At 42.1% G+C, this 17,246-nt stretch overlaps 1 protein-coding gene across 12 annotated transcripts in view; it reads right to left on the bottom strand.

The window, feature by feature from the left end:
- LAMA2 (laminin subunit alpha 2) overlaps positions 1-17,246 on the bottom strand; it is a 1,150,433-nt gene that overhangs the window by 71,786 nt on the left and 1,061,401 nt on the right. For all 12 annotated transcript variants that reach the window (XM_068231524.1, XM_068231529.1, XM_068231525.1 and 9 more), the window contains one exon: positions 11,217-11,337. In XM_068231524.1, coding sequence (XP_068087625.1) covers positions 11,217-11,337 — 121 coding nt within the window. The remainder of the gene's footprint in view (positions 1-11,216; positions 11,338-17,246) is intronic.

The following is a 17,246-nucleotide window of genomic DNA, read 5'->3' as shown; positions in this document are numbered from 1 at the left end:
GGAGGACTGGGACCATTTGGCCTGGGGGGAAAACAAATCCTAGAGGCCTTTTCAGGTCATGGTAGCCCCATTTATGTACACACACACACACTTTCTCATATAGGATACACAAGACTATTCTTTACCTCAAAAAATAATATTATGTGATTAGGCCACAGAGCTGGACTGTGAGGCAATATCCCTTTGGAAAACACTACGCTTTCACAGATTGGCAGGGGGGGGGGGGGGGGGGGAGGGGGAGAGTGCTTGATATTAGTTACAGGGGGTGGGTAGGTTTTTGGTTTGGGTAGAAAATACAAAATGAAAGCACTAATAAGCATCACATTTTAGATTAATTTAGTTGCTTTTGAAGCATGCCCCCCCCTCCCACAACCTCTTCTGCCAACTCCAGTTGTATCCAGGCGGTGACCCCCTCTCCTCCATTCTCTCTGTGTCTCCCTGCTCCTTCTCTGCTTGGAAGGATGATGTGGTGGCTGGCTGCGTGCAGCTAGGATCTTCCAGAGCTGGATTAACACCATACAGAGCAATGAATTTGGGCCTCACCACAGCCTCCCAGTTTATCGGTTAAAAGGGTGCTCAGACAAGTAAGAAGATTTCAGTCCAATGAGAAGTGGAAGCCCACAATTCATCATACTGCCGCAAAGGCAATCTGTCTTTTAACTCTAGGCGACATTACCAATACTGGAAAGCGATGTGGTCTCCTATACCAGAATTGAATAGACATTATACCACTAAATACAATATTTAAGTAGCCATTTGCCCTAAGAAAAAAAAATAGCCAGGTCATGTGTCTCCTTTATACAAAAATTAAGTAGCCATGTTCCTCCAGATACAACAGCTAGGTAGCCATGAGCCACCAGATAAAATATGAAAGTAGTCATGTGCCCCTGGATATCACTATTAGGTAACCAGATGTGCCTCCAGCCTCCCAGTTTGCAGTACTGGGTATCCTGTGGTTGCCCCAGATAGCAGTATTAGGAAGCCTTGAATGATCACCCTTACCAAATAATATTGGGTAGCTACTTCTGCCCCTGCCTAGATAAATTATCACAATCAATTGCAATTTTGCAAACCAATTTTCCAAACAGGTTTTTAAAACTACCGATATAGTGCGATTTTGCAGATTTCCTTCATGTGTAATCCCTCAGAAAATTCTGCATGCTGCAGTGGGATCAATGTCATAGGGTTTATAGTACATTGTACTAGAGCTTTGATGACCGCTGGCTAATTGCCAGTGATCAGCAACCTTCCCGTTAGAGTGAACTAGCTCTTACATTAATCTCACCCCTTCCTCTGCCTAACTCCCACCCCTCTCCTCTGCCTAACACTAACTCCCGCCCCTGTCATCTGCCTAATACTAAACCCCCCCCCCCCTTCTGTCTAAAGGTTTCCATTAACCCTCCTGGCGGTTTGTCAAAATCCGCCAGGGGGCAGCAAATACGTTTAAAAAAAAAAAAAATTTCATGTAGCGAGACGAGGTCTCGCTACATGATAGCCGCTGCTGAGCGGCATCCCCCCAGCCCCTCCGATCGCCGCCGGCGATCGGAGATCAGGAGATCCCGTTCAAAGAATGGCCATGGCGACGGGGCGGGATGACGTCACCGACGTCCTCGACGTCGTGACGTCAAAGGGGACTCCGATCCACCCCACGGCGCTGCCTGGCACTGATTGGCCAGGCAGCGCACGGGGTCTAGGGGGGGGGGGGGCGGCTGCGGCGACGCGTATAGCGGCGGATCGGCGGGTAGCGGCGGCGATCGGGCACTGCACGCAGCTAGCAAAGTGCTGGCTGCGTGCAGCAAAAAAAAAAATTATGCAAATCGGCCCAGCGGGGCCTGAGCGGTGCCTCCCGGCGGCATAGCCCGTGCTCAGCACGGGCTTACCGCCAGGGAGGTTAATGGTACCGTGTTTTCATCAGATGCGATCTTTCGATGCAATTTTTACAATCAAAAGTAATTGAAAGGTAATTATCAATTGTTCTCATGAACAGGTTGATTAGGGCATTTTCTCTCTTCCAATTCGATCATAAAATCCAACATTCGGATCGACAACATTTTCTGGTCTAATGGACGATAGAATCGTTTTACAATTTGATCTTAAAAACATCCAAGATCGCATCTGATGAAAAAAATTGTACCATTAATGGCCACCTTTACACTAATCTTCCCTCTCCTTTTCCCATCACTAACCTACCATCTCCTCTGCCTAATAGTTGCCTATAACTATCCAATCTGGTGGAAAATTGATTGTTTCTGATTGCTGCTATGCTTGATCATGCACACTAGCGAACAAAAACGCACTGGCCAATCTGATCAGAATAGTGGGATTGATATATTTTTCTGATCAATCCCATTAATCTGATCAGCCTGCACTGTTTTGTTCATTAGTGTGCACGGTCGATCATTTCTAATCGATTATAGTGATTATATAATTATAAAACTCCCCGATACATAAAATTGCACAGCATATACAATCCCCATAAACTACCAACAGGTACAGGCAATGTATGGTGGGCGACGTGTACATTAAAATGTGCAGTAAATGCACAACGTTAATAAAAGTGTGACTCTCCCTTTAGTTAAGTACACACATGCAAGAATTTTCTCCCTTTGGGGATTGGGAAACAATCCTTCGGGCGTCAATTTGGGCATTGATGCTGTAAAGACACATCCTGAGCCTTGAGGCTAGCGATGTGTTTTGTTGCTATGGAGGGGGGCAGAAGGACAGTGTTTGTGAACGATTGAGTGGCTCCAATCAGTTGCTGGGGGGATAGCATTGTGATTGGTAATGCTCGGGCATCAGCAATATCCATCATCAGCCTCTGTACACACATGATAATGGTTACTGCATGTGTGTGCGTAGCTTTACTGTGTGTCAAGCACATAGGACCTAACAGAGAGTGAGTGAGTGAGTAAGTGAGCGTATGTTTGTATAGAGTGTGTATATGTAGTGTGTTTGTAGAGTGTGTGTACACCTTACAAGCTGCCAGCTTCTGTTTTTCAAACACATCCCTGCTGTTTCTGGAAACCTGGCTGGAGAGTTTTAGGGCTGGTTCACATTAGCGTTTTTTTCCGCAATGTAAGCGGAACGTATACTGTACAAACAGATGGATGTGAATGGATCCAATGTTAACCTATGGATCCATTCACATCTGTCCATTGGTGCAGATACGTTCCGTACATTCCGGCCCCCAAAATTGCAGCAGGCCCTAATTTTCCAGACCATTCTGCCCTGCGGAACGTAGTCGGAAAAAAAATGCAGCAGCATTGCGGGCAATGGGAAACGGAAAGTTTCTTCACACTAGTGAAGAAGCGGACCGTTCCACGGGGGATGGGGGCATGTGCCGATGGGAACCTGAGCGACGGGAGGGTGCAGTAGCCGGGCGGGTGGGCTAGGGATTCTTTACACATACCTAGTCTTGCGCAGCAGCCGGTGGTAGAAGCTTCCGTCTTCTTCCGGGTCATGTGACTACATGACGCGTCATGTGACTAGTCACATGACGCGCTGTGTAATTATAGCGGAAGGAGAGGAACCCTCTACCGCCGGCTGCTGCTCAAGATAAGGTATGTATTTGCTCAGTGAAAACGGATCCGATCAATCATTGATCAGATCCGTTTTCACAATGTGAATGGCCACTCCGCGGGCCATCCGGATCCGGTGATGTGGACCCCGGATCCACTCACCAGATCCGGTTTGGCCCAAAATGCAAATGTGAACCGACCCTTACTGACTTCTGCCAACCACTGTGTAGCAGATAGCAAATCGCCTCCAGCCCTCTTCTCACACATTGCTTTATCTTCAGCAGCCCTCTCACTATTCCATCTTTATCAGAGGGGGAGTGGGATTGAGACAGGCCTGGCCAGAATAAGCACATGCCACTGCAGGCCCTCAAGTCTTCAGGTCAGGCAGAGACTGCATGCTGAGCTTTGTGTTATCTCTGCTGCAGGGAGATCACTATCTGTGCTGTGATCTCCTTACCATTCCATGCAGACATTGTGATTGCTCAAGTCACTGTAGCCAATACAGCAGTCACACAAGAGGAATCTGCAAGCACGCAAGGCCTGTAGAGGGAGCCTGAAAGTCTGATCAATTGCAGCCAGCCAATAGCGAAAGAGCCCTGACTCATGAGTAGCAACAGCCACGATACTCTTTGCTGGGTCCTGTGTCTGTGAAACTACAATAAATAACTGCCGAGGAGCTCAGCCTGAGGTCGGCAGTTATTATAACAGCTTTAACTGCAACTCCTAATGGCAGTGGTTTACACAACAGAAAACTAGCTAGGCAGGAGTTCTGTTTGAGAAATGCAAGTAAAAAAAACCACCCCTATCAAATGGATTAGCTTCCCAGCCCGTCATCGGTCACTATTTACATTACATGTTGTATTGAGGAAACCATTCATTTTTTTGAAAAAGTTTTTACACTATTTTAGAAGGATGTTTAATAGTTTATGCATAAACCACTTTTCATTTTTTTCATCATTCGCGAAAGAACCCCTTTAATATAACCCAAGGATAGGAAATGTATAAGAGACCTAATAGACTGCGGGGGAAGGAGGCACTGGAAATATCACAATTTTTGGTGGTGTGGGCAGAATGTAGTAGTGATGACTGTGTGTCCTCCTAGCTGCTGGATATCCAGGCATCACTTTCAGTTTCTGTACCTAGACTCACACAATGCCATTAAGTGCTACACTTGAACACACTGTTCTATGTTTCATTAATAGACCACTTAGTGCAGCATATTACCACAGACCAACAACGTAGCCTGTTGAGCTCGCAATCAGCTACTGCCTATTTTTAACAATATTGACTGATTTAGGAGCTCAGCAAACACAGATTCAGATTGGATGTTGTACTCAACAGTGTTGCTTGCGAGTTTTCACGTTGAAAATGCTATTTTTGATTTTAAGAAAATATTTGTGAAAATACATTGGGCTTGATTTACAAAAGAGTGCTAACTCTTAGCACGGCCGTTTTCGCTCGAATTTTCGCATTGCGCACGATCGCGAATTTTCGCATCAAACGATAACGTTTTCGCGCGCAAACGCGAATTTTCGCGTGAACTCGATATCATTTCGCGTGAAAATTCGCGAGCGCGCGCAATGCGAAAATTCGCGTGAAAACGGTCGTGCTAAGAGTTAGCACTCTTTTGTGAATCAAGCCCATTGTATGGTCAAAGATTTTTTTTTTTTTTAATTTCCGATGGCAATTTTGCTTGAAAGTCAAATTAATGCAAAAAGAATATTGGCATTTTTGCTCTTCACTGGTAGTCAACGATACTTGATGCAATTTTGACGAATAAGACCCACAGGGCTTTTACATCTTCCACTGTGGAGTGCCTTCCCGGCATAAGCAGAGTAGTGCGGGTGTTATGTTTTTGTGCCCCCCTGCCACAGGTAGGTATGGGTAGGTGATGGCCGTGACCCCTCCTCCCTGAGCAGGCCTCAGCATATAGAGAGTGATGCACAGTGGAGCAGGCCTCTTTCACTCAACCGTAAGAACCACTCACTTTGATTCCTCATTAGTCTTTGTTGCAGTCTCATCTCTATTACTCCCTGTGGTGGTGTGTGTAATGAGAGGCACCAAAAGGGAGCCACTCAAGTATATATGGTAGTACTTTTAAAAGTACCAGCTTGACAGTGGAGGCATCAGCAGTTCCACTTTTGGTGCAGGTGTGAAATCCAGAATGTAGGCAGTTTACAGGGTTAAAGTTAAATAATATTTATAAGCCAGAAATAAGAAAAATGAGATGAAAATCTGATATATTCTGTTTTACAATATTTCAAAATGGTTTGTTTTAGAAAGTAGAGAGAAAAACTACAAAGCGTAAAGAAGGCATATTTTTAATATACAAGAAGTTATATTCAAAATAAACATGGACAATAACAAAAATCTGATAAAAGTATGGTATTTCTATTCATCCCTTGTCTAATATCTACTTATGCAAAGTGGTAGAACAGGTCATTAAATAGAAGATATTCACTCTTTACCTGATATTGTACGCACTGTATAATGCAAATAAGAAGATTTGATTTCATGGCAATAAAATAAAGATAAGCACTTGTACAGGGAGATTGAACATTTTTGTTTTTTAGCAAGAAATCTGATCAAATTTCCAGTTTTATCGATTTAAGTCAACCGAGACTGACTTATTTTTATTCTCAATTTTTATGAAAATTGAATAATATACGATACAGTCAATTTCTTGAGTTATAGACCCGAGGAATTTTTCATTGTTTTCAATATTTTTTTTTTTTCATAATTGGGGAAAACACGTGTATGATAAATTGGTCAGTTTTTTCAACTGCTACAATCAATCAGAAAAATGTATTGTACAGTAGTTCTCAAATTGAGGATAAATTGTGTTGTGTCTGGCCACCTTAAGCCTAGCATTAAATTGTGCAGAGTCCTTCTACACTTGGATTTTTGGTCTTTTTTTTCTCTTTGTTGCAATTGCAGGAAGATGTTATAATAATTTATCCAGGAATTTGTTAGATATGATGTCTCCTGCTGGGTAAACTGATTCTCAGGATAAGCCTCATTCTGTGCATACCCAGCGTTAAACAATTATCGGGCCAATCTTCTATTCTCATCCACTTTATCTGTTTACTCCTGAATTAGATTTAATGTTCGAGAGATCTTTTAAATGGGTGTTTACACCAGCCCAGATAGAGTATTGCAGACTGTCTGTTTGCTGTATTGTTTTGGGGCTGACATGAACATGAACTGCCAGATATTCTGTGCTTGACCTTTACATGTAGCAACTGATTACCTAATGCTGGGCATTTTCTTATCAATCGAGCCGCTGATGGCTGCTAAATATTGGCTGAAATGGATGTAGTGGATATACTCTATACCTGACATAAAGAAACATATTAAAACAATGCTACAGTTGGAGCTAGCCCCCTTATAAAACTGCTTAAACAATCAGATATAGATCAAATTAGAAAAAAAAAAACTTATTTTCTGTTATACAATACACACAGAGCCTCCAAAGCATTTATATATCACATTGTTCTGTTCAAAAGTCAGTTAATCTTTAAAAGATCTTACAGTATTGCTGCATGCAGGGTTTTATATCTATAAGATTTGTGAGTGAGGTCACAACCTAACAGGCATGCTATAAATTTAGGTACCATTCGATGCATTTTAAGCAAGGCAACTATATATTTGTCAATGTTAAATACTACTGCTCTCTGAAGGCGAGACTTTTAAGTCATATTTATTTCTACAGTGAAGTAAAACAGACTAGTTTTCTCTAGGCATTATCATCAGATGTCATGGCTTGAGATTAATTTCCATTCTACCGAATTAAATTAATTTAACTGCATCTGCTAGTGATTATTCTATTTGCTCTCAGACAGAGTGTTTTATTATAGAAACATATTGCTATGTTAAAAGCTTTTACTTCTATGGGAAACATTTAAGAGCATTAATAAGTACTTGTTTAGTTCAGGCTAATAACGTTAGGCTAATGTACAATATAACTTCATAATCAATCTGAGCTTTTAACATACACAGACATTTGCTAAAGCTCTGTTTCTGATCATGTAGGATGCACATATTATAAAACCAAGAACAGAATAGAGTAGAAAAAAAATTAGAACTTCTGTCACAGTTTAATGTTATCTGTGTTGTTGAAATGTGGTGTTGAGACATATTATTTTTCACTTCCTTTTCCAGAAACACACCAAGAAGTTATCAGAACCTGAGTGGGAGTGAAAGCTCACTCTGGGCAGGTGTCACTGAGAAAGGTGTCCCCAAGACTGCATGAGCAGAGAAGGCACCCAGGATATGATATATTAAAAATAATACAATATTTTTATGTAGACACCTTACCAAAACACATCTTAATATATAGGCACACGTTCTAAATAAAAGTATTTTTAGTTTAAATACCTAATATTATCTGGAACAACTTTTATACGTATGTGTTTTTTTTAAAGCCATTGTAAATGTTAATAAAAAGGTGCACAGCAGAGATAGGTCTAAACAGTTCAGCACTAGGCTGCAGTTCACACCACTCTTGTTGTCGTCAGTGCGGTCAGTGGCCTCTTTCTACTAGGCATCATCCTTCAAGCTAAGACAGAGGTGATGCTAAGTAATTCTGGAGATCCCAGAACCCACAGATCAACATTAAGTGGTATGCGCCTACTCAGACCCACAGAACTAGAAAGTTTTGTCAGTGTCAAAAGGGAGGATGGATGTCTGGCAAAAGGGATAAAGTTGCAAATCACACAACACTATAGAATAGTGTGATAAAAGCAGTGAAAAAGTGCAGGCTAGTGTTAGTCTAGCTCTGCAGGGGCTGTTTTATTTTATCGTGAAGAAGTCTGTAGAAATGTTTTTCTAAGAGTAAACTCCTGTAAAATGACGGGAAACAGTTATAAACAGACAGCAAAGCACAGCACAACTTGGTGTTGGTCAGTCATTTTCATGACCGCTGTATCAGAATAAATGACTACTGTATATTCCTGCGTATAAGACTACTTTTTAACCCTTGAAAATCTTCTGAAAAGTTGGGGGTCGTCTTATACACTGGGTGTCATTGATGCTGGGTGATATCCCCTATCCTGTTACCGTCTCTCAGATCTTGCTGCTGAGGACTGTAGTGAAGCGGTGCAGGCACATATGTGTGGGATCTGAGAGCAGAGAGGAAGGTAAATAGGATACAAGGGTGGGCCAGAGGGGTGAAAGAGGCATATTTTATGGGCACAGCGCAATCTATTCTTCCATACCGCTCTGATAAACAGGTAGACAAGGAGAGCTGGCCAATCCACTTAGGGAGAGGGAGAGCTGACCAATCCAACCAGTCAATTGACTATATACTGTTATATACTGGGTACCACACATACAGTACAGCACCAGTATATGATTTTTTTTTTATTTGGTGTACGTTGGAGGAGGGGTAGTCTTATACGGTGAGTATATCACAAACTCTAGATTTTAACTGAAAAAGTTGGGGGGTCGTCTTATACACCCAGTCGACTTATACGCCGTATAAAAACAAGCTTCAAATTAAGTTACAGCCTAAATTACAAAAAAAATACATTGGATAGCATGTAAACAAGGTTACAACCTGTTTTGGGTTTATTGCAGCAGTGTGTGGGCAGTTTCAGGCTCCCTGCACACTGCATGCAATTCAGATTCAGATTTTTAATCGTTTTTTACATGCGATTCCGATTTTTAATCGTTACAGCATGCTGCGTTTTTTCGACATTTTTCTGTTGACAGCATTCAGGGAAAATCGGAAATTGCAATTCGGAAACGGAATCGGAATGGCAAATCGGATTTGCAGTGTGCAGGGAGCCTCACAGCGAGGCTCCTTTCAATTCACATTTTCCCCTATGTTTTCTCCTAGGAGATAATTGTTCATCTTCTCTTTAAAATAACTTTTCAGCATTCTGCTATTGAAAAACTACCAAAAAGTAGGTGGAAAAAGTTTTTCAAAATGATTCTTAATATTTTCTTGTTTGCTGATGGCGTAGGAGGCTGTTCACTAAGCTAGCACCTACCGTATATACTCGCATATAAGCCGACCCGCATATAAGCCGACCCCCCTACTTTTCCCTGAAAAACCAGGGGAAAATTATTGACCCCCATATAAGCCGGGGGTAGGAAATGCTGGATTGGTGCAGCCCCCCAGTGTGTCTCAGTATAGCTAGTATAGTGCCCAGTATAGGTAGTATAGTGCCCAGTATAGCTAGTAAAGTGCCCAGTATAGCTAGTAAAGTGCCCAGTATAGCCAGTATAGTGCCCAGTATAGCCAGTATAGTTCCCAGTATAGTGCCCAGTATGGGTAGGTAGTGCCTCAGTTTAGCTAGTATAGTGCCCAGTTTAGCTAGTATAGTGCCCCAGTATGGCTAGTATAGTGCCCCAGTATGGCTAGTAAAGTGCCCAGTTTAGCCAGTATAGCGCCCAGTATGGGTAGGTAGTGCCTCAGTATAGCTAGTATAGTGCCCAGTTTAGCTAGTATAGTGCCCCAGTATGGCTAGTAAAGTGCCCAGTTTAGCCAATATAGTGCCCAGTTTAGCCAGTATAGTGCCCAGTTTAGCTAGTATAGTGCCCAGTTTAGCTAGTATAGTGCCCAGTTTAGCTAGTATAGTGCCCCAGTATGGCTAGTATAGTGCTCAGTTTAGCCAGTATAGTGCCCTGTTTAGCTAGTATAGTACCCAGTTTAGCCAGTATAGTGCCCAGTTTAGCCAGTATAGTGCCCAGCATAGGTAGGTAGTGCTCCCCCCGCGGCCGCCGCTGCTATTACCTGCTTAGGCAGCGGCCGCTGCTGCTGTGACAATGCAGAGTGCAGGAAAGAGCGCGGCTCCCTATAGCGGCGATCTGTATCGCCGTTACCAGGGGAACCGCTCTTTCCTGCCCCCTGCATCGTCACAGCAGCAGCGCCGGGCGCGCTGCTGTGATACACGCTGAAACTTCAGAGGGGAACGCGGATTAGAAAGCGGCCGCTGCCTAAGCAGGTAATAGCAGCGGCGGCCGCGGGGGGAGCGGGGCGCGGACCACCCACCACCCACCACTAGACCACCAGGGAAGACTCGCATACGAGCCGACCCCCCAACTTTTGACCCCCTTTTTGGGGGTCAAAAATTCGGCTTGTATGCGAGTATATACGGTATGTCAGTAATGACACCTTTGGCAAGTAGGCTACTGCCTATTGAGCAGCACCCCCTAGTGGCTTCAGCTCTGGTGCTTTCAGTCTGCCAGGAGAAAAGCGTGATATAAATGTTCTGTATTGTCTTATTTATAACGTGTTAAAACATCATCTAGAAGAAAACTTAGGAGAAAAAGTGAACTGAAAAGCTTTTCTTGATTACCAGTGTTCTGAAAAGCTCTTGGACAATGAAATCCTATGAGCTATTTCACATCAAATCATTCTAAAATCACTACCCTCTTTGGTGTGAAATAGCCCTGTCCCCATTCCTCTTACAGTACCTCCTTCTCTTGAGACCTCCACAGAGCTCCGTGGATTTAATGAATTTCTGACATTCTAATATTTCCTCATACTACAGAAGTTTTAACTGCTCCTACCGGGTAGTTTTAATCACTTCCTTTTAGAAAAATGCAAAATATTTATGTAAATGGAGACACAGAATCATCATTTGATTTATATTATATAGCAGCATTTTTTTTATCTACAGCTACATCTTCATGTTACACAACTGGATATATTTTGTCAGAACACTGAAAATTGTAAAATTGCCAACATACCTCTAGTGCACATCCTTTGGTTAATCCTATGTAGTCAGAGCTGCTAAGCAAGTTGTAGGGTGTTCGGGAAACTTCAATGTCTTTTAGGCAACCTGCATATTTGTTTAAGTTAACTTCTGGCCTAGAAAACCCAATAATAGAAAAGGAAATTAGTATATCATCCTACATATCACAGTGACTTTGCATTTGAGTGTTGGCCATCTAAATTGCTTGACCAATGGAAAAAGCCTTTGCAAAACTGCCAACCATTTGTAGCAACAACTTTGCTCCTGATTCAATAAACTTTTCTCCTGAGAATATTAGGGGTGAAGACCTATGAGACCCATATGAGAAAGGTTTATTGAATCAGAGCATGTAAAGTGGCATTGATTTCACAATTGCAAGCATTATACATTACTTTTCTTATACTTTTCTTGAAGAGATCACTGCAGTAATGAACATATGTACTCTATACCCCTTTTTCTAATTCACGTGAAGCTTTTATTTAACCACTTGCCGAGCGCTCCACGCCGATTGGCATGAAAGCAGCAGCAGCCCCAGGACCGCTCCACACTGATTGGCTCCGCTCCGCCTTCAGTCTTCCAGCAGTGATCGCCGTTAGGAGACTGTTAGATGGCAAAACCGCCGTCTATTAACATAGTACAGTGCTGCGATCTAAGGCAGCTCTGTACTGGGGACAGCCGTGTGACACGGCTGTCCCTCTGGGACACAGGAGAGCGATCAGCTCTCATAAGCTGAAGCCTATGACAGCCGATAGCCGTGATTGGCTGGCTAGGGGGGAGGGATTTCAGAAAAAAAAATGTAAAATTTATTTTAAAAAAAGAACATAAATATTTATAAAAAATTAAATAAACACTGGGGAGGTGGAATCACTTGTGTGCTGAGTTGTGCGGCCCTACAGCGAGCCCTTAACGAAGCAGTGGCCCAATTTAAGATAGATGGCCTGGTCTTTAGGGGGGTTTAACACCATGGTCCTCAAGTGGTTAAAAGTAAGATACAAATAAATACAAGCTAACCTCAATTAATAAATCAGTGCATTACAAAACAAGCCCAGTGGTCCTCTTAGGGATCTTGAGCTGATTCTAATGATTTTGATTTCTAAACAAGTGAATAATTCCTAATCTAAAGGCAGGTATATATATTGCAAGTTTGAGGCCATATGAGCTCCATTAACTTTGTACTCCATTCACCAGTACTAAGCTTGCAGTTGTGGTGGTGTGAGTCAAATTAGATCTTTGCTGAACTCTGATCTATCATTGAGTAGGGCAAGTAGATTAACCACTGAGGTCAGGAAGATATCTATTGAGGTCAGGTAAATATCGATCTAACAGACTACCTTAAGAGTGTACCAGAGCAGTAAAATTAAAAGATTTTATACATACCTGGGGCTTCCTCCAGCCTCATCCGCTGCAATAGCTCCCACGCTGCCGTCCTCCGCTGCCCGCAGCTTCGGGAACCGGGTCCCTGCACTTCCGTCAGTCTAAGCCAGTCTGGCGTAAGAGAAGTGCGCCCCCTACATATCTCTCTAGCAGCTGCTGGAGAGATGCGCATAGAGCGCACTCCTCTGGCGTAGCTGGCTGCGACTGACGTCAGTGACGGGACCCAATTCCCGAAGCTGCGAACAGCTGAGGACAGCAGTGCGGGGAGCGAACGGAGCGGATAGGCCTGGAGAAAGCGCCAGGTATGTATAAAATCTTTTTAATTTTACAGCTCTGAGTCCCTTTAAGAAAGAGGCAAATAATGAGTGTGTATCAATATGTTACAGTATAAACAATCCTACTATAGCTTTCAGGCATAGTAACCGGTAGCTAGCATTGTAACCACACAGCACAGGAGCACACACTGCAGCAGAATTGACCACTCAGGACCAAGCAAAAGGACAAATACAAACAGTATTATCGAGGAGGGAAAAGGATAGGACATACCTCTGGCTGCCTTATTAGCGGGGTAAGGTGTGGGAACAGACACAATTCCCAACTGAAAGCCAGTGTCACTCGCTGACACTCAGTCAGACTATTTAGTGATTGTGTACTGGGGAATTGTATTTTGCCTGTGATATACATTTCCGATGCATTTTGGCAGGGCAGTTTCTAGGCTAAATTGCACCCAGGACGAGGGTGTAAAAATTGCACCCCCACCCCTGTTGACTTGCAAACCCTTACTCGTTAGTGGCAGTCAGACAGCCACAGGTCACAAGTAGATATGCCTACTTACTAGTGACCAACCGCTCATCCAGGAGGAAGCAGGGACCAGGAAAATACACAGGCAAAGAGAGCCTGGAAAGCCGACTCCTCCATGGTACCGCTACAGGACATCAGGTGTTATCACACGGTGGTGACGTGATTATGACTTGACATCTGACGCAGGCAGCCTAGGAGGAGTCAAGGAAGGTGATTGCGCTGGTAATCTTTCTTCTTCCATTTGGCTGCACCGCGTGTCACCATCTCCCTAGCGGGTATGTCCTTCTGCCTGCGCCCCCCTTCTTCTACTTGCCGGTCTGTGCCCAGGGCGATCGCCCTGCCTGCACTGCCCAAGAAACAGCCCTGCATTTTGGACAGATCTTAAGTGCAGTTTTAAAATTCTAAATGTGATTGAATATGACCAATAAAAGTTTGTAAATTCAAGTGTCTGTAATTGACAAACATTGCTTTGTGTTTTTCTAGCTGGAGCTTGTTCTATTATGTTACATTTGAATTGATTTCCTGATAGCAAAAATGCAATGTTTAGCCATGACTAAACACTTCAAAAACATAAAATAAATGAAACCGGTATTTAAACACAATTCAAAATGATATTCATATTCAAAAGAAGCACATGCAATTTAAATGCCTATTCAAATGCAGATTAAACTCGATGGACGTCGGTCTTTTTTCAACCCAAATAACTATGTAACTATGTACTCAGATGCAGATGAAATACAAATACCCATACACACAAAACCTAATCTTAGAAGGATTGTATTGAGTTGTTGAGACAAACATATTCAGACAGGAATTACATTACAATTCATGCTCAAATCAAATATTTAGAATTAATGTTACATACCAACATAACATCAGTGCAAACACAAATGAAATAAGTGTCCTGGACCTCTCATGACGACAATGAGATCCATACTCTACTGATAATAATAGTTTTTTGTGTTATGCATTGAATATTAAATGGGATGCATGGTGGTGTATTGGTTAGCTCTCTCGCCTTGCAGCCCTATGTCCTTGGTTTGAATCCCAGCCAGGACACTATCTGCGTGTTGTTTGTATGTTCTCCCTGTGTCTGCGTGGGTATCCTCCGGAAACTCTGGTTTCCTCCCACATTCCAAAAACATGCAGATACGTTAATTGTCTTCCCCTTAAATTGGCCTTAGACTACGATACATGCAATACACCATACATACATAGACATATGACTTTGGTAGGGATTACCGTAAATTGTAAGCCCCTCTGATGGACAGTTAAAGAGAAACTCCGACCAAGAATCGAACTTTATCCCAATCAGTAGCTGATACCCCCTTTTACATGAGAAATCTATTCCTTTTCACAAACAGACCATTAGGGGGTGCTGTATGACTGCTATTGTGGTAAAACCCCTCCCACAAGAAACTCTTGAGTACGTACTCCTGGTAGTTTCCTGTCTGGGAACCTTGCTGCATTGTTGGAAATAGCTGTTTACAGCTGTTTCCAACTGGCAAAAAAACATGCAGCAGCTACATCACCTGCCAACAGTAAAAAGGTCACCATGTAATAAATGTCAGAATGTAAATCAGGGATTTAAAAGATTTTACAACGGGCAAACACTGACTAAATCATTTATACATACAGTAATTATTGTAAAAATGAAGTACTTTTTTATTACATTATTTTCACTGGAGTTCCTCTTTAAGTGACAAGCCAATATACTCTGTATAGGGCTGCTGAAGATATTGGCGCTATATACATACTTAATAATAATAATAATAATAAAGTATGTGTTTGTTAAAGATCTAAGCCCAAGTGTATTATAGCACACACCCAAACCTTCTGTTTACCTTTCAGGAAAATGGGCAAGCTATATGTGCTATATGTGTGCTATATGTACCTATGTTTATCTCATGTCATTCACTTTAGGTACACTTTAAGCTGTAATGCATACTACAGCTGTGGTCAGCCAGCTGGAAACAGGGGTTCTTAATGTCCCTTGACATCACCAAAAGATCACATAATTTATGAACACATGTGGTTCAGTCATGGATATGATTTCTGGAATTCTAAAATAAGTGCTTTATCAGTTAAGTCTTGGCTTCTGCACTCCGATACCAAATTAAATCTAATTCACAGCCCAGTGACACTGTATAATTCTCATTTCAGGTAACTGCAGACAAAAAGAAAAATTATCTAATATGGACATTTTTGACTGAAAAGGCGGTTTCCTATGGATTTCTGGAAAACCTCCATTTTCTCTGGCTCCTTCCTAATAAGGTGGTGTTTATGGCATGTATCCATTAAATGTTCCCTTAATTATACTAATTATAGCCATAGCTGACCAAGCTAGGTATTCCCATGTGAAGTTAGATTGCACTTGCACTTTCATTAAAGTATTTAACTTTTATTTATGTTTTTACATATTCTGTTGTTGATACTGACTTGCAATACTTATTGTTTGGGACCTTGTCTTTAAGTGGGCACATCTATTAACACAACGAGCTTCACACTTCAGCTTATATGAAAGTCCTTGCTGATCCTTGACTTTTCATCAAATCTGGGTCAGTTTTGACCTTCTTGCATGAATGCCTTGTACTATCCTCAGAGTATGTTAGGCCAAACAGAAAGAGGAATTCCAGTGAAAATAATGTAATAAAAAAGTGCTTCATTTTTACAATAATTATGTATAAATGATTTAGTCAGTGTTTGCCCGTTGCAAAATCTTTTAAATTCCTGATTTACATTCTGACATTTATTACATGGTGAATTTTTTACTGTTGGCAGGTGATGTAGCTGCTGCATGTTTTTTTTGGCAGTTGGAAACAGCTGTAAACAGCTATTTCCCACAATGCAACAAGGCTCACAGACAGGAAACTACCAGGAGTACGTACTCAAGAGTTTCTTGTGGGAGGGGTTTCACCACAATATCAGTCATACAGCGCCTCCTGATGGTCTGTTTGTGAAAAGGAATAGATTTATCATGTAAAAGGGGGTATCAGCTACTGATTGGTATAAAGTTCAATTCTTGGTCGGAGTTTCTCTTTAAGTATTTATATAGTGCCGACATCTTCTGCAGTGCTGTATAGAGTATATTGTCTTGTCACTAACTGTCCCTTAGAGGGGCTCACAATCTAGTCCCTACCATAGTCATATGTCTATGGATGTATAGTGTAGTGCAGGGGTGCTCATTAGGTAGATCGCGATCTACCGGTAGATTGTGAAGGACTTTATGGTAGATCCTGACCCCACTGCATTTTCCATTCTGTATACACAAGTGTGCTCCTAAAATTGTACATAGGTGGATCATTTTGACTTGCTAATTTTTCAAAGTAGCTCACAAGCCGAAAAAGTGTGGACACCTCTGGTGTAGTGCATGTATCATAGTCTAGGCCAGGCTTTCTCAACCAAGGTTCCCTGGAACCCCACGGATCCATGAGTACTCTGCAGGGATTCCTTGGCATTTTCCCCCATCGTGGGGGAAGTATAAAAGAGTACATTGTAATAGGGGGTACTGTAAAAATAAGCACTAAATTGGGGGTGTAGAATAATAATGAGCTCATTAATTAAAACTACTAAAATAAGGAGACAGTATAATGAGGGGCAGTGCAATAGGGGGTAGTGAAATTAACAACCACTCCTACTTTTAAAGACCATGCCCCCTGCAAAATAAATGCAGGGGTTCCTTGAGATCCAAAAAACATTTTCAGGGGTTCCTTGAGGCCCAAAACTTATTTGCAGGGTTCATCCAGAATAAAAAAGGTTGAGAAAGGCTGGTCTAGGCCAATTAGGGGGAAGCCAATTAACATCCACAGGAAAAAAGAAAGTCCCAGAGCTCAACTGTGTATAGTAATTT

The sequence above is a fragment of the Hyperolius riggenbachi genome, chromosome 4 (assembly GCF_040937935.1).
Source record: "Hyperolius riggenbachi isolate aHypRig1 chromosome 4, aHypRig1.pri, whole genome shotgun sequence".
In the NCBI taxonomy this organism is placed as follows: domain Eukaryota; kingdom Metazoa; phylum Chordata; class Amphibia; order Anura; family Hyperoliidae; genus Hyperolius; species Hyperolius riggenbachi.
Note: the sequence above shows the minus strand (reverse complement) of the source record. Positions and strands in the feature narration are given on the sequence as shown.